We start from the raw sequence: 18,433 nt of genomic DNA, 5'->3' as shown, positions 1-18,433 counted from the left end.
ATCTACACTTCTCAAGATTGAACAGAGGAGAAATGAGACTCATATGTTAAATTAACCTGAGACTACTACAATGTCAACTATCAGAGATTTGAACAAGCAGATGTTTGAGATGTGAAGACAGTGAAATACAATTCTCTAGTAAGTAATGATCTTTGATAACACTTCATATCACATAGAACTATAATACTAACTTTGAAACAGGACTTGCATACATTGATTGCAACTGAAAATCAGGCAAAACTACATACTTGTAAAACTGAATTTGATCACTATCTTCAAGATGATTCAATGAATTTACACACTAAATCAATTCTAGAGTTATGAAAAATTGTTGAGAGTATATATTCAACTGTTGCACTGATGATGTGTGATATTCTAGCAATTTCATTGACAGAGGTGGGAATAAAGTGAAAGTTCAACTCAAGTCAAGATATTTGTCACTATCACTGAGAACAATTACAAGGAGAAACAATCAAGAAACTCATGATTGTAAAACATGGAATTATCAGACAGTTTAATACCTCTGATCACAGTATATCAGAGAAGTGTAGTTTTCATGAGAAAGTGAAGAATAAACTTGCACAAGAATGTATTTAGTTATTTCATAAGTGTTATCAATAATCATTATCAAATTCTGATTATATAAGCAATCACTGAATGAACTGAATGAGACTGATTTTGATCTTCAGTCTCAGTCTCATTCTGATTTTGAAAGAATGATCATCTTTCACAGTTTATTCTGGAAAATTACTCTCATTTCACTGTTCTTGAATTAAATCTGGTCATTTTTCATGCCATTTCTCTCAGAAATGGTCCATTTTCAGATTTTTTTGAGGCTTGGTCCTGGTGGGACTCACGCCAAGAAATATATGAGATCAGACCAAATGGAATCAAATGTGAAATTCATGGTCCCGGCGGCCAGTCTAATTATTCCATCAAACTTGAACTTCATAATCAGCTACTGATGTAATACAGGCTATATATAACTGTCTCATAGCCTGAAAGAATAGACCTCTCTCTGTATTTAATAGTCTGATTATGTTGTTCAATAGTCTTTCTGTCTTGACAGTTCTTTGTTGAATGTGATATTTAAAGTTCAACTTGGAGTTTAACTGTAAGAATAAGTGCTCGCAGGCGATTATTCGGGTGTTTGCAGCTTGGCGTGATATGTACTGTTAACTACTAGAAGTGTTCATGGTAGAAAGATAAAATGTAGAGATCAAATGTATAATAGCATTCAAGCTGAGTTGTAAATAGTATTTGCAAACTCCAGTCTATATAGTTGTGTGTAGCCAAGGGCTGCTAGCCCTATTGATTACACAAGAGATAGAAATAGAGGTAAAGAATTCATAAGAAGCAGGATTTCTTACATACTCTCTTCTCTCTAAGACTTCATCTGCAAAGTCTTTCACTGAGTGACTTCATAGTCAGCTCAGCACTGCAGTGATACTCACTAAAAACTCTTCACATCTATAAAAAATCTCAGTGAGGAAAAATCTCTTGTTATTATGAAGAGAAAAGAGTCTGTCACTCAGTTTCTTATTCTGTGAGATTCTTTGTAATCTACAGATTCTTCTCTGACTATCACACAGATTCATCTCACATCTTTCATACAGAAGAGTTTCAGTTGACTCTCAATTATTTTCACAAGATTCTTGTGTAATCATCATATAGATTCATCTCATAGATGAATCACTCTCTGTGAGATCATTCTCATTAAAGAGAAATATTTATGAGTTAATCTTTCATTCATTCTTATAAATCATTGCTCTTTAACACTGTAGAATTGTGAGGAATTTTCTATTCTTTCATTAACTCTGTAGAATTGTAGAATCAAGATATCTGCAGTCTGCAATCACTCTTTATAGTTATATAGAAAGATTCAGGCCTGTGATTCATAATCACTCTTATTTACTAGAGTGATCTGACTGTTTCACAGAATCACTCACAGTGTAAGTAAATCTCTCTAGAGTAGTATAAATATCTCAGATCTGTTCACAGAATCTCATCTTCTTTTTTCTTTTTCTATAACAGCTCTCATTCTCATAAACTGTGAGTATTCTTATTCATTCACAAAGTATTTTCACTCAGATGACAGAGAGAGAGTGTTTCTGACAATATTCATATATTGATTCAAGAACTTCTCAAGAATAAAAATTTTTTCAATTTCAATCTCTTTACAAACAATGTCTGATCATCACTGAGCTTCTTATAAGTGTTCTCATGACTTCTCTGATTGCTTTTTATCAGCTGATGAAGCAGGGACACTATTATCTATGACTGTATCTTCATCTCCCTCAGCCTCATCATCACACTCAATCTTCAGGTCAGCAGTCAATTCTCTGTCTTTCTCAGACCAGTCTCTGACTCTAAGCAGTGCAGTTCTCTTCTTTGCTGTAAGTCTTCTCATAAGTAATTTCTTACAGACTCTAGCTAACAGTTCTTGCAAAGCTCTCAGTGTTGTCAGTGTCTTCTACAGTCTCACAGGTCTACAATTATCTCTTCTCTGCCTGCACAATCTCTGATCAGGCATATATGAATATGTCTAGATTCTCTATCAATGATTCTCATGCTGCAGCGCATTTCTACAATCTCATTATCAATGAGAGATGAGTTTCTGAGTACCTGCAAAATCTGGGTAATCAAGACAATGCAAATGCCATGAATTTACAACAGAAGTTAATCTGAATAGATGAGCTCTCTCTTCATATTCTCATTGTTTCTGAGCTGAATACTTCAGCATAACTGAGAGAGTGAACACAGCTTTGTGAGAAGTATCTGATCACACACACAGATAATCAGTCTTCAAGGTTCTGTTACAACTGCATGCACTCTGATGTTCAGCTTCTCTGAAGTCTATACATTTCTAACAGCCTTCACATCAAATGTAACAATTGTCTGTATCACAGATATAATACTCTCTCCTTCTTTGAAGAGAGAAATTGATAGTTGTGAGAGAATTGAGTGTTACAGATATTAATAATATGAGTGTAAGTTTTCTTTGTTTTTTCTTTATTAATCTCTAAATTGTATTCACAGTTCTGTTTATTTTCTTATTTTTTAGCTTTAATGAGAATATATTTTCTTCTTTTCTTACATACATCACAGACTGTTCATCTCAGTAGAAACTCATTATCTTATAGACTAGAGTTTATAAATAACAGTGTTAATATCTTTATTATAATCAGGTTCTTAGCAAAGATTACATCATTCTGACTTGTCAGAATTCATAGTATGAAAGTCATGTCTCAGCTTCTGCAGATATCTTATCTGTCTGAATAATTCTTAAGTGAACTTATTCATCTTGTCAGAATACTCTTATCACTGAACCTTGAATCAGAGCTCACAATCTCACTTCTCTAAGTTAATAATTTCTTTAACCTGATATTCTCTTTCACTCTCTAGTGCTTTACAGACAGAGTGATGAGTCACAGAATTCTCTTCTAAGAATTTCTTATATTCACAGAGTAAAGAGATATAAAAAACATTATATATCTATAACTCAGATAACAGTTCTAATTTATAGAACTGTAAGCTAACTTTCTTCATAATCTTATAAGACTCTATTCACAAGAGATTCAGCTTCTTACTAGATCTTCACATGATAATGTTTTCTAGACTTAGTCAGACTCTATCATCTTTCTTGACACTCTTTATAATGTGCTTAAAGTCATAGTATCTCTTCTGATACTCTTGAGTCTTTCTCAAGAATTCATGAGCTTTCTTCTGAATCTTCTGAATTCTCTCAGTTCATTCACAGATATCATCACACTCTATAGTGTACTCTCACAGATTTATCAAGATTATCTGCAGATAAGTCTCAGTGAGCATCTTAAAGAGAGTTTTATCTATACTGACATGCTTTGAGTTGTTGTATACAAACTCTGTGAGTGATAATCAATGCACTCAGTCATTCTGATTGTAATTGACAAAGCACTGCAGATACTGTTTTAATATACTTATCAGATATTCTATCTGTTTATCTGTCTGTTAATAAAAAGTCATACTTAGATCTCATGAGATCTTCAGTATAGTCATCAGATCAGACTAGAACTCTTCTATAAAGATTAATTCTCTGTCTGAGACAATGTTTACAGACAACTCATATAATCAGATCACATCACAGACAAAGATATGAGTTAAATTCTTTGACTTCAAGTTCTTACAGATGAGTATAAAGTGTGCTATCTTGATAAAGTAATTCACTATCATTAGCACACTGTCAAAGCAGGCATCATACATGTTCTTACTTTCAGAGAGGCTCACAAGAGTATTTATTTCTAGCTGTTTCCAAGATTCTTACAGAATAAGTAGAGGAGTAAGTTCTTTATATAATCTGAACTGCACTACCCATGAATTCTGATGAACAGTATAAGAATTCACTATCTTCTTCACAAGTTCTCACATCTTCAGTTAGAAGTATTTTCTTATAAACAACTCATGAGTTCTAGTATCTATAAAATGACTCACTAGAGAAGAGTTATAATGCCTTTTAATAAGTTCTATATATAGAAACTTATTCACAGATACATAAATTCAGTTCTCTCTTTACAAGAGATTATTTAAGTCTCTTCAATTCTTTATTTCTGCAGGGTTGATCCCTGTTATAAGCAGTTTTCAAATATACTGAGTATATTCATTCTTCAGTTGCAGTTCAGACAATCTGAATAGAAGATCTTACAAAGACTTATACTCTATTTCTTCTTACATCAGGTCTTTCACAGCACTTCTCAAAGCCTGCAAATTCTTCAGATTATAGATACTCTCTTCAAGAATTCTTGCAGAGATTCTCAGAGTGTTGACTCTCAGTGTTATAGAGAGTAGTTGTACAGACTTCTTCTCTCTCTTCTCTCTCTTCTCTTACAGAGAATTGAGAGACTCTTCAGTCAATCTCTTTACAACACTCAGTCTGAGCATTCTGTGAAGCTTTTCTGTCTTCTCTAGTTTCTCTGTGTCTGTCACTCTGATCTTCTTAATATAGTCTGACCTGTAAGAGAATTCATCCACTGAGTTCTTAGTTCTTTTAATATGTTCTATCTTGAACCAGAACTCACTCAGTCTCTGAGCTTAGCAAACCTGCTGTTACAAGAGTTTCTTGATTGAAGTAAACTATTGCAAGCTATCATAATCAGTTCTAACAGTAATCACTATTATAAGGTTCTCAAAGTAGTGACATCAGTGACAGAAGAATTTCACTATTATAAGAAGCTTCTGATTATGAATGTTATAGTTGATCTCTGCAGATTACATCTTCTGTGAGAAAAAGATCACTGAAACTCAGTTCTTATTTAACTGTAGTTACAAGACTATTTCTGAAATCACAAAGAAGAAGACATCTATCTTCAATCTGATTAAGAGCAAGAGATCAAAGTGAAACAGTATCACTGTATCTGTGAATATCTGTTTCAATCTTACAAAGACCTCACAAGCTTCTGAGATAAGAAAGTTCTCACAGTTCTTTCTTCTCAACAATCTTTTCATTCTTCATTTGCAGAATGACTTCTTCTTGTTTTCACTCTTCAGCATGTCTGTAAGAGCTAAGAAGATTCTCATGAATACAAAGATAAACTGTTTATAGAAATTCACAAAGCTTAGAAAGATCTGAATCTTATGAATACTAGTTGACTTCAGTCATGATAGAATAGTCTCAACTTATGAAGATTTCATCTGAATATCATCTGCAGTGATTACATATTCTAGGAAATTAATTCAACAGACACTGAAGTTGCACTTTATAAGCTTAATATACAGTTCTGTCTCATCTAAGGTCTTCAACACACTTCACACATACTCAGTGTGTTCTTTCTTCTTTATGAAGTATATCATCATATCATTCAGATATATTACTACAAAGATATTCAGATATGCATAAAGTATTTTATTAATAAAAGACTGAAATGCTGCAGAGATATTAGTCAGATCAAAAGATATTACTAGATATTCAAATAATCTCAGTGCAGTTCTAAAGACAGTCTTTCATTCATTTTCAGATTATATTTGCAGCTATGTATATACATTGATCATATTCAGTTGTATGAATATAACAGCTTTCATAAGACAGTTGATCACATTCTCAATCAGAGACAGAGAGTAGTAACTCTTTGTTATCTTGAAGTTCAGATTATAGTAGTCTACACATAATCTGAGATCTTTATTCTTCTTCTTCATGAATATCACAGAGACTTCTGCAGAGACCTATGAAGATCAGATAAAGTCATTCTTCAGATTCTTCTTCACATAGATCTGCAAGATCTCTGTCTTGTGATGAGAGAGTTTATAGATTGATTCTCAGAAGAGTTTCTGCTCTTCTATCAAATCTATTGTCAGATTCTTCTCACAGTGAGAAGAAAGCTCAGCTGCCTTAGCTGAGCTGAACATCTCTGTGAGATCTCAGTATTTCTCTGATATCTGAAACTCAGTTTTCATGACTGTGAGATTCTCAGACACTTACAAAGTTATCACATAGATGAGCTTGTCTTCTCTAATTAACTCTGCAGTATTAACTGCTTCTATCTTTATAAGTGAGTCTGTCAACACTGATCAGAAGTATAAACCTGACTCACAGACAGCTATATATGAATTGTGTCTTTGAAGTCATGTAAGTTTCAAATACATGTTATCTGTGATGTCTGCAATAATTACAGTTTCTGTAAATCTTCTTCAGGTTTCAGAGAGATCTTACAATTCAAAGATAACTCTTATAAGTCTCTCAGTTCTCAGATCTGAGTTCTCATATTCTGCTTATTACAAGAGCAGATTCTCAGTCTTCATCTTTCAGCTCATTCACTTCATAAGCTTTAGAGACATCACAGTGACCTGAGATTCTGAGTTTATCAATACTTCTTATGCTTGCAGAGCAGCAGCACTGCAGCACAGTCTCTCTCTGTAAGCAAGCATTTTCATTGAGAGAGCAACAGATTCAGATGTCAGCTTCAAGACTCTTAAGAAGGCTGTTACTGACTCTGTCTGTGACTCTTCAAATTCCTATTTTGATTTGTCTGAACAGTTTGTACAGAGATGTTCTGATTTAGAACAAATGAAGCAGAGTCTCTTTTTCTTGATCTCTCTGTTATACACTCTGTTTACAGAAGCTTATAAAGCTCTCTCTTTCTGCTCAACAGTCAGACATGAATCTCTCTGTATCTTATCATCTTTTTCTGACAAACCTGTTCTCTGTTGTTCTGATTCTTATAAGACTGATCAATGATTCACTCTCTGCAGGTCTGTGACTCTCACAGTGATCTGTAAGCAATGAATGAGAGTTATCAGTTTCTTCAGAGTTAAGAGCTTAGAGTCTTGCTCAATGAGCTTATTCTGCATATCTTTATTCAGTCTCTTTATGAATATCATTATTCAGATCTTGTTTCAGAGCCCTGTTTTCACAGGTCTCAATTCACATCACAATTTCATAAAGCACTGTGAGTAGTCTTCATCAGATTCCTCACCTCTTTTTCTAATATTGATAATCACAGCTCAGGTGTTCTCTGTTCAGCTTACAAAGTCTCTCAACTTATTCTCTAGATAGATCTTGAGAACAGATTATCAGAATCTCTCATGATCATTCTCTAGATAATTCAGCCAGTTCTTGACTTCAGTGTAATAGAGGTCTGTCATTGCATAGATAACAGCTTCTTCATCTTTCATATCACACAGTCAGGCTTGTGAGTCAATTTCAAATGCAAACTTATAAAAGCTTTTATAGATTGTGATTCAATAGATGATCTTAAGTGATTACAGCTTGAGAAAGTTTCTTTTCAATTCACAGATATCTCTGAAGATCATGTCTAGAGACTCAGTTCAAGAGTGTTTACAGACAGTAAGCATTTCTTATAGAAAAATAGCTTGATCTTACAGAAGATGCTCAAGAATGTTCTTCACTGAGATTGATTTATTTATGAGTTCAGAGAATTTCTCTGTCACAGATGCAGAGAATGATGTTCTATGAGTGATTGATAAGTTCTCTGAGACTTCTTTCACAGAGGTTATTCATGATTTGAGTGACTGCTTCTGAGTGTCTGCAGTAGAGTTCACAGGGGTTGAAGCATGCAAGTTTCTAGTTCTTTCAGTCATAACAGGTAATTGCTGACTGACTGAGCTTGAAATGTAAGAATAAGTGCTCACAGATGATTATTCAGATGTTTACAGCTTGACATGATATGTACTATTAACTACTAGAAGTATTCACAGTAGAAAGATAAAATGTAGAAGTTAAATGTATAATAGTATTCAAGCTGAGTTGTGAATAGTATTCACAAACTCCAGTCTATATAGTTGTGTGTAGCCAAGGGCCGCTAGCCCTATTGATTATGTGAGAGATAGGAATAGAGGTAAAGGATCCGCGAGGAGCGGGATTTCTTACATTAACTATACTTCTAATTATTTGACATTTACACTGGGTTTAATCTCTCTATTTAAAAGAGTTAGAGATAGTTCTTTCTCATTGAGTCTAGAAAAGAAATGAATTAACTCAGTTTTATTCATATTAAATTGAATTTGATTGATATCTGCTCTAACAAAGATTTTCTTTGCAGCTTCTTCAATTACTTTCAAATTCTCTTTGATAGTTTTTAAGCTGTAGACTAGATCAATATCATTCACATAACTCAGAGATCGCACTATTCTCATATTTCTATTTTTGAATAGATATGCAGTGTATATTGCAAATAAAATGAGTGAGATTGGAGATCTCTGTGATACTCCTATTTTTATCTCAGTCTTGTCTTGTTTCATTTCATCAAAGAAGAGTTGTATAATTCTTTTAGACATAAAACAGTTAACTCATTTTATTAGAGAAAGTGGCAGTTTTAATATCTTCAATGTCTGAATTAACTTTGACTTTGAAACATGATCAAATGCTCCCTTTATATCAATAAAAACTGCAGTTGAGACCAGACCCTCATGCTTTGCTATTTGAATATCATGAACAACTGAGAGAACAGTGTCAATTGCAGAACACTGTTTTCTATCTCTCATTTGTTCACTGAATAAAAGAGAATCATCTATAGAGCTTATAAAAGATAGTCGAGTAGCTATTATCTTTTCTAAAACCTTTCCTAAACAGTTCAATAGAGATATTACTCTATATGACTTAGGAATTGAAGTTTTTCTATTAGGTTTTGCAAGAATCACTCCAGTGGCTTCTCTCCAGCATTCAGAATGATATTCATTTTTCAAGAGATTGAAAAAGAGCTCAAAATATTCATTCTTTAAGTAGGAATATGTATTTTGAATAATCAAGTGATTAATTGAATCAGGACCTGCAGCAGTTTTAACAGAACTTGAGAAGATAGCTGACTCTAATTCATCTTGTGTAAGATCAGGCCATTCTCAGTCATTTTCATCAATGTAGTTGAGAAGTGATATATTCTCTTTCTCTGAATCTGAATCTGAGTCTGATGAGTTCTGAAAGAGAATTCTCATGAAAGGTTGACATTTTTCCTCAAAAGAGTTTGCTGTATATGATTCATTCTGAAACTCATATTCTAAGGCTGGAAGTTTTGCTACACTTCTTGTTTTAGTATAGTTAAAAGCTTTAAAAATTTCCTTTCCTTGTGCTTCTTCAAGAAATTTATTCCAGCAGTCTGTTTTAGCTCTTTTGATATCTGAAAAATATTCATTTCTGACAGCTTTGAACTCTTCATCAGATATTACATCATTTTTCCAATCTCTTCTAGCAGTAGCTAATTCTTTCCTTTTAGATGAGATATTCTCATTCCACCAAGATTTTGAATACTCAGAAGATTTTCTTTTTGAAATATTATCTCTAACACTTGTTAGAATAATAGATGTAATAAAAGTGAAAATCATGGTCTTATTTGAAAAATGTGACAAGAGTAGACAGTAAGTCTCACTGAGACAGTATGAGACTACTATCTAATGTTAAAACTGTGTAATGGGATCAGTCGAATTGGTAATAAGACTATCAAAAAATCTGGTCCTGGTCTCAGACACGGTCACACGGTCAGTCTAATCACTTTACCTCATCATCTGCAGATCAACTGTCAACTGTCTTCTTACAATCAACCTTCTCAGAGATGGTTGCAAAACTATATCATCAAATCAATGCAGCAGTCAAGGCCTTAGAAGATGTGAAGAATACCCTTACACCTGGTTTGACAAGGCGGTTGAACAAGATCTTCAAGAATAGCATGGTTCAGGCAGAATTGAACGTGTACTATGAGAATGAACTTGCAGATCATTATTAAGTAAATAGATATTAAGTTGTCAAATCCTTCTGCAGGCAGGTGCAAGTAGGTGAAGTTCTCACTATTAAGAATGTCAATTGCAAGATTGTGATCTGTAGAGCAGATGAGATGAAAAAGACATTCAATAAGACTCTTCAATCAATTAAAATCAAATCTACAAAATCTACAGCCACTCAATCACAATAAGATAATTCTATAGAATCTCAACTTACAGTGAATTCTACATCTTCTAATGAGTATATAGATAATCTTTATGTTATAGATAGATAGACTAACCGTGTGACCGTGTCTGGGACCAGGACCAGATTTTTTAATAGTCTCATTATCAATTCGACTGATCCCATTACACGGTTTTAACATTAGATAGTAGTTTCATACTGTTTCAGTGAGACTTACTGTCTACTCTTGTCACATTTTTCAAATGAGATCATGATTTCCACTTCTCAATTTAAATTATTTTTATTGCTTTAAATGACTTTAAATTTTATTTAAGTGTTATCAAAAAGCATTACTTTTTAAAAAATTAAAAATAGTCTAAAAAAAAACCTTAAAATGTCTAAAAATAGTAACTTTATATCAAGAATAGGACTAAATGAGACCAAATGAAACCACTTTCTCATTTTTTTCAAGTCATGGTTTCATTTTAAGATCTGATATATAGTCACTTTGCATGTTTTTTTGATAGGTAGTCCCAGCTGGATTCCCGCTAAGAAATGTATGAGACCAGAGCCCCGGTGGCCGAATGGTTAATGCGGCCACCTGGTAGCGCCTTGGCGTGGGAAACCAAGGCGTGTGGGTTCGAAACCCGCAGGGGATACATTAAATCCGGAACTCAAGCACCTCAGGTTCCTAATAAATACAGAGGTGTACAAATCGCTCCAATAAATCGCTCTATGTTCCTGGGCTGGGAAGTTATTATCGCATGTATCTAATTGTCACTTCTTTGTATTTCCTATGTTCTTGTTATCTTGGCGTGGTCTCAACACCTGTATTTCCTCCTGTATAACCAACACTTGGCCTGTATTTAACATCACGCAAGGACTCATCATAAGCTCCGCTTGCATATGAGTATAATGAAAGAATAATAATAATAATAATAATAATAATAAGTATGAGACCAGATCAAATGAAATCAAATGTGAAATTCATAGTTCTGTCAGCCAGTCTATAGATAGATGTGATGATGATTATTAATTAATTTTTGAAGATTACTATATTCAAAATATTTTCTTTATGATGTGGTTTTCCGTACGCTATAGCGCACTCACTACAGAGAGTGAGTAAGCATGACACAGTTAGTAGTAGCTTAAATAAGAAATAATATACTTTTGCTCAGCATCAAAATTTGGTTTCTGAAGAAGTATAAAATCAACTTTTTATTCAAATACAATTTCAAGATAAGAATAAATACAATTTGAGTTTCTATTCACATTGTTTTGAATAAATATGATTTTTGAAAAGTTTTTAAACTTTTTTTATTGTATTTATTGTATATTCATACTAAAAGAGAGTAGAGATAGAGTAGAATCTAATCACTATTATCAGATAGTAGATTATAACTATTTTAAAAAGCAGGAATCTCAACTGCTTGCATTCTATCTAGTTTATTATTAGAGTCATTTCTCAATTCTCTAATCTTAACAGATATTTAACAATTCAAATTCTATTTATATTTAGCTGAAGAATTGAAGTTTAAAGATTTAGATAGTTAAGAGTTTCTTCTTTTTAAGCTTACAGTTACAGGTTTACTGGCTTGACTATTCTCTTCAGTTTTAGATTGACTTTAAGCTTCATCTTTTCTTCAGTTCTTTTCAGTTCTTGAAGTAAATATGCATTCTTTTAAGCTAGATGCATGTTTTTCTTTACAATTAGAGTATTTAAGCAGAGTATATTAATATATTTCATCTCTTTTTAAGCATGTTTCATTTTTATACTCACTAGCTTTGTGATCTCTAGTACAGAATATGTATTTTGAGTCTCTGAAATAATAGATTACAAAGTGTTCATATCTTTGACAGTTTAAACACTGTATTTGAGCTTTGAGATTCATTCTTGAGTCTTTGTATTCATGAACTCTTATTTTCAAATCTGTCACTCTTACTTCAGAGATTTTTGATTATTAAAGTGTTTTTATATATACTAGAACAGAGACATTTCTTCTGCTTTATCTGAACTGAATTGAATTTAGTCATACAGACTCTTTTCTCAGTTGAATAGAATTGTATTCTTCTAATTGATTTTTGAGAAGTAGTATTTCTTCTTCACAGTCAAAAATTTCAACTGAAATATTATAAAGAATTCAATTTATCTCACTTGTCATCTCTCTTAGATAGAATTATTATATTTGCAATTCAAAGGTTTCTGCCTCAGTATACGATTACAGGCGTACGCCGGCTTCTTATATATTATATGCTAAATTAATTAGTGGCCGCTATGACCTCTTTACATTTGTAAGCAAGTTCAGAAGTGACTGTGTTATTATCTGACAGTTGTACATTCTTTCAAATCACATTCTTCTTCATCAGATTTGGTCATGCTTATGTAATCATGACATTTATTCTAGTTTTATGTGAATTAGCATGTTACTAGTGTTCATGATTATGTGATCTATCTCTGATTCAGCTAGTGTTTCATATACACTCTCACAAAGAAACTTTCACTATATTATATTACTTATTCACTAACTTTTCTCATTCTTCAATCATCTTCTTCATTATTGTCATTATCAAATATTATCATCTTATTCAAGATTACTGTCTCTTCTTCTATTCAATCTCTTTTATCTGTTTATCTATTACATTATACACATTTCTGATAATAATCTCTTATTCTCATAGTAAGTGTCATTATAGTACTCATACTGAGCAGTTTATTAACAGTAAGTATAACACATTATGAAATGTGACTGAACTTGTTTATCTTCTAATAATTATCAGAATATATTATCATGAATAATATATCTTCTTTATCTTTTTATACATTCTCAACTATTTTTCTTCTCAGTAGCTTCTGATTATGTTTTCTGACACAATTTTGCATAGATGCAGATACTGATATTTATTTTTATTTATATAGAATCTTCATATATTGACAGATCTGCATTCACTGATAATAGTGAACTCAATATTAAATTATTGATTGAGAACTTAAAGAATGTGATAATGAAGAAATTATCTGTATTATATGTGACTGAGTCTTCTATATCTCTCTCTGTCTCTTTTATTACTGTTTCTTTCTCTGCTGCTCTCTCTTAATCTTCTACATCTGCTTCTATGTCTGATTCTCTCACTTCTGCTATCTCTGTTTCTGTGACTCTCACTTCTGCTACTTCTGCTCTCTCTGATTTTACTGTCTCTGCTTTCATTATCAGCTCTCTTCATTTTAAGAAGATGTTGTATAGACTTAATAAATTATATTCATCAGTGCATATACTTCTGTCTTTCTTATCAACTTCTAGAATGATTTATTGTATAAAGACTGTGTATGATATGACTATCTGAAGCTCAGTCACAGACACTGATTATTATATTTGTTTTAAATATTCATGATGAGATAATTATTCATTTATATCAGAGAATCACTTTCTCTCTTAACAGTGTTAAAATTGTAAGTCTTTTTCTTTTTCATCTTTTCTTTCTGACACTGATTTTTCTGTTCTTAGAGAAAATTGTTATAAGTTTTACTGTGTATGAAGTCATAACATTCACAGATATTAAGAAACTTTTCACAATTATTAAATTCAATATTGCAGGTACATTTACTCTGATAAATTTCTTCAAGATGATAGATCTGTATCAGTCTATTCTCTGATATCTGTCATCTAACTTTGTGATGCAGGCAAAAGATATCTGTGTTTTCAGAAATTAGAATACAGATGTCATACTTTTTTATATCTGTGAATATGAGACTTGTACATCTTGTCTGAAATATCATTGTGAAAATGAGCTTTTTGCATGCTATGTTCTGCTTCCTGCATTTCTCTGTGTCTCTCTCTCTCTTTCTGAGAAGTCTTATGTATGTTGTAATTATATGTATAATTCTAAGATCAGTAGATATTCATTCAGTAATTATTATCTCTGCTTTTTACAGTTTCATATGCTAATAATAGTTCTTAGTTACTCTGATGTCTGAGATCATTCTAATTAAAGATAAGTATGTCACTGAGACTATTCTCTTCTGCTCTTAAGCTTCTCTCAGTGCTTTCTCTTTCTTCTCTGTGAAAAAGATTGTACACATACTGAGTTATAAGTGTTCAGTCTCAGTTGACTTCTGTTATTGTTTATTCAGTTCTGTGTCTTCTTCTTCTTCTGTTTCTTCTATCTCTATCTCTTCTGTTCTGACTTCTGATTCTGTGAGTTCTGCACTCTTCTTCAATTTTTCTACATATAAACATACACATTTCTATATTGGCATTTCAGTCAATCTTGTGATAAATAATATGAATGTTGTACACAGAGCAGTAGAGAAATTGAAGATATACACAGTATTATTATAAGAGCAGCTTGCAGCTCTTGAATTTCTTACAGATCTTGAGCTTTGAGATTTTCTTTGTTTTTGATGTTTTTCAGATGATGTGATGTTGGAAATAGATTAAATATATAATGTATAAAAATGAATGAGATATATATAATAACATTTGTCTTTTACAGCTAACTCTTATAGTTGATAATCAATTCATTTCTCTTTTCTTACACTTTTTCTTTATCTGCTAGTCACTACTCTTACACAATCTCTATATAATACAGTATTCAGTGACTAGATTTAGCAGCTTTCATCTTTTATAATTCTGTCTCACATATTATACTATCTCTCTTCACTCACTCAGATCACTACAGTGAATAACTCATTAAAACTAATCTCACTCAATCTCTGAGCATTCTCAGAGATTGAGATAACTTGGTTTTATATATCTGTGAATGTTTCAGATGCTTTATTCTCTGTTATCTTCATAATTAAACTGATATAAACAGTTAAATTCAACTCTGAATTTCTTTTTTTTCTGTGATCTGACTCACATGCAAGTCTGCTGCTTTGAGACTGCTCTTTATTATATTATACTCACTGTCTGTGATGTGTTATTATACAACTGACTACAGTCTCATCACTTATTAAAATGTGATATTCATCTGATTTCTTCATTTCTTTCTATTCTTTCCTTATAATCATGAAAAGATCAGAATAAGTGAGATTATCTGATTTATAAGTGTCTATGATTTCTCTTACTTTGTAAGACTTTTCAATTATAAGTCTCTTCTTTTTTAATGCTGATGATAGTGCTGTAAATAACTATAATTCACTCAGGTCTTACATCTTTATTTTCATAAGATGTGAATTATTTATTAAGTTGTGTAAGATCTGTCTCTCTAATTCCTTCAATGTGTAAGTTCTCAGAGAATGTGATTTGAGTATTTTATAGAGTTCAAATCATCTATATTGAGACTTCTCAGAACTCTTATTATATAGAAGAACTTATATTCTCATCTTGAGACTCAATTTCTTAACTAGTGAGTCTTGTATTCTTTTCAATTGAATTGCTCAGTTCAGAAGTAACTTGTTAGCTTTTGCATATGTATAACTGATCTTCTTTAATCTTGATTCTATGTCTGTGACAATTGTATCTGCAACTGCTACTGTTGTGTCTGTAACTACTATTCTCTTTTTCACCTTTTCTGAAGCATTCTTCAGAATGCGCGGATGCAATTCATACAACAGATAGAATGATAAACACTTGAAGACTACATGCTGCTGAATTTGTATAACTAATAGTGCCTGACTGAGATATTCATCTTATAATCTCATAGACTTACTCACTAGATATTTCATCAGCATATTATCTAAGATTTCATTCAAGTGTTTCATCTTTCTGTTCATTCACAGATGATATAATATTATTCTACAATGTCTTGTCTATAACTGACTTATAACATGCCTTACTACTTCTTCTACAAGGTTTGTACTGTTATCAGTTAGAATGTCATACAGTATTTCATAGTTGATATAGATTTCATTATATAGAAACTTTGTCATCATCTTCTCTATTGTCTTTGAAACTGCTTTCATAACTGATAAGTCAGTAGTGTAATCAATAGCAGTGATTATTTATTGATTTTCATTTGATGTTCACAGTAATATATCTATGAGATTTACTTCTCATTGTTTAAACAGTTGTATTATATACTTCATCTGATATTACACTTTCTCACATTCTAATCCTTTCTTAGATTCTTTCATAATCTGACAATTCAGGCATTTGTAAGTATATGTCTGAATGTTCTCAGCCATGCTTGACTAGTATACTCTTGATTTAAGTATGCTTATAAGTTTAGAACTTTCTAAGTAACTGAATTTCTTGTGTATATGAGTTATTAAGTCACATTTAAATGAATGTTCTAGATAGAAAGCTTCTACATATTCTAGATCACAGTAAAGCATAACATCATTTTTCAATTTTCTCAGCTTGAAGTTCAGAAGCATCTCTTCTATTACTTTTACAAGATACTTATTATCTGATATCTTGTCATTCTTCAAGTGAGAGATTATTGCATTCACTCATTCAGATTTCTTATATTTTCTCAGTGTGTTTAACACAAACTTCTCTTATACCTGATTTACAGAATTCTTATTCATGAAATCAGGTCTGTAACTGATTGCATCAGACATCACTAGACTGGCCGCCGGGACCATGAATTTCACGTTTGATTTCATTTAATCTGATCTCATACATTTCTTGGCGTGAATCCCGCTGAGACTAATCATTAAATAAACATGTAAAGTGACTATATATCAGATCTCAAAATGAAACCATGACTTGAAAAAAATGAGAAAGTGGTTCCATTTGATTCCATTTAGTCTCATTCTTGGCATAAAGTTACTATTTTTAGACATTTTAAGGTTTTTTTTAGACTATTTTTAATTTTTTAAAAAGTAACACTTTTTGATAACACTCAAATGAGATTTAAAGTCATTTAAAGCAATAAAAATAATTTAAATTGAGAAGTGAAAATCATGATCTCATTTGAAAAATGTGATAAGAGTAGACAGTAAGTCTCACTGAGACAGTATGAGACTACTATCTAATGTTAGAACCGTGTAATGAAATCTGTCGAATTGGCAATGTGACTATCAAAAATTCTGGTCCTCATTTCAGACACGGTCACACGGTCAGTCTAGGCATCACAGTGTCTGATTTCTTTCTGTATTTAATATGAAGATTGTACACTTGAAACTTCAAGATTCAACATACTAAGTGTTTAAAAGATTTTATAATTAATTATAGATAGATGAGGCTTTTGTGATCTGTGATCACTGTTGTTATATGCCTGTTATTAATATATCTATCTCATAATATCAGTGTATGCTTAATCACTAGCAATTCTTTTTCATACACTGAATAATTGAGCTCAGTGTCTGATAGTTTTCTATCATCATATATCACTGAGTGCAGCTTGCTGTTCTTACTCATCTGTATAAGAGTGTCTCTGATAGCTTATTCAGATGTATCTATCTTGATATAGAAAGATTTATCACAATCTGATTGAATAAGCACTGAGAATATTATTACATATTCTCTCAGTATGAGAAAAGCCTCTTCACACATGATATTTCAGATGATTGACTAAAACTTCTTCTTTTACAGATTTGTATCTATTTCTCTTAAGAGATCTGAGAGTGATGTAGATATTCATACAAAATTCTTGATAAATCTGCAGTAATATGAGACTAACTCAAGAAACTATTGTATATAGTGTATATTTCTCAGTCACAGTCAATTTACTATGACATTCAATTTCTTCAGAATAAGATATATACAGTCATCACTTACTACATATTCTATGAACTTCAACTCTTTCATTTCAAACACATACTTTATTGATTTAATATAGAGCTTATGCTCTGTCAGAGTTGTAAGCACTTTATCAAGATACTTCAGATATTCATTATATAAGTTTGAAAAGACTAGAATGTCATTGAGATATATAAGATATAAGATTTCATTCTGTTTATGAAGAATTGTATTCATCATCATTTGAAAGATGATAGATGTATTTATCAGATTAAATAGCATTGTCAGAAATTTGAACTTTCTTCATTATATATTAAATATGGTTTGTGAGACTGACAGTTTGTTTACACAGATCTGCTAGTATTCTGAGAGAAGATCAATTTTTGATAGATATCAGACATTTTCAACTGTATTCAACTGTTGTTGAATTCATAACAGTGAATAT

At 31.9% G+C, this 18,433-nt stretch overlaps 2 protein-coding genes and 1 pseudogene across 3 annotated transcripts; 2 read left to right on the top strand and 1 right to left on the bottom strand.

The window, feature by feature from the left end:
- Positions 1 to 2,221: 2,221 nt before the first annotated feature.
- BDCG_16256 (uncharacterized protein) lies at positions 2,222 to 2,410 on the bottom strand (the record flags this gene model as incomplete). Its single annotated transcript, XM_045425508.1, has 1 exon — positions 2,222 to 2,410. The coding sequence occupies one exon, from the start codon at positions 2,408 to 2,410 to the stop codon at positions 2,222 to 2,224; it is 189 nt and encodes a 62-aa protein (XP_045279405.1).
- A 7,466-nt stretch (positions 2,411 to 9,876) lies between these two features.
- On the top strand, positions 9,877 to 10,205 carry BDCG_16255 (uncharacterized protein; the record flags this gene model as incomplete). The annotated part of the gene is made up of 2 exons (XM_045425507.1): positions 9,877 to 9,910; positions 9,994 to 10,205. 2 exons carry the CDS (start codon positions 9,877 to 9,879, stop codon positions 10,203 to 10,205), a joined length of 246 nt encoding a protein of 81 aa, XP_045279404.1.
- A 728-nt stretch (positions 10,206 to 10,933) lies between these two features.
- BDCG_16254 lies at positions 10,934 to 11,022 on the top strand (annotated as a pseudogene). The gene has a single exon. The product of its transcript is annotated as a tRNA-OTHER (tRNA).
- The last annotated feature ends 7,411 nt before the right edge of the window (positions 11,023 to 18,433 follow it).

This window comes from Blastomyces dermatitidis, assembly GCF_000003525.1.
Source record: "Blastomyces dermatitidis ER-3 genomic scaffold supercont1.1, whole genome shotgun sequence".
Classification (NCBI taxonomy): Eukaryota; Fungi; Ascomycota; class Eurotiomycetes; order Onygenales; family Ajellomycetaceae; genus Blastomyces; species Blastomyces dermatitidis.
This window is presented reverse-complemented; position numbering and strand designations above follow the sequence as displayed.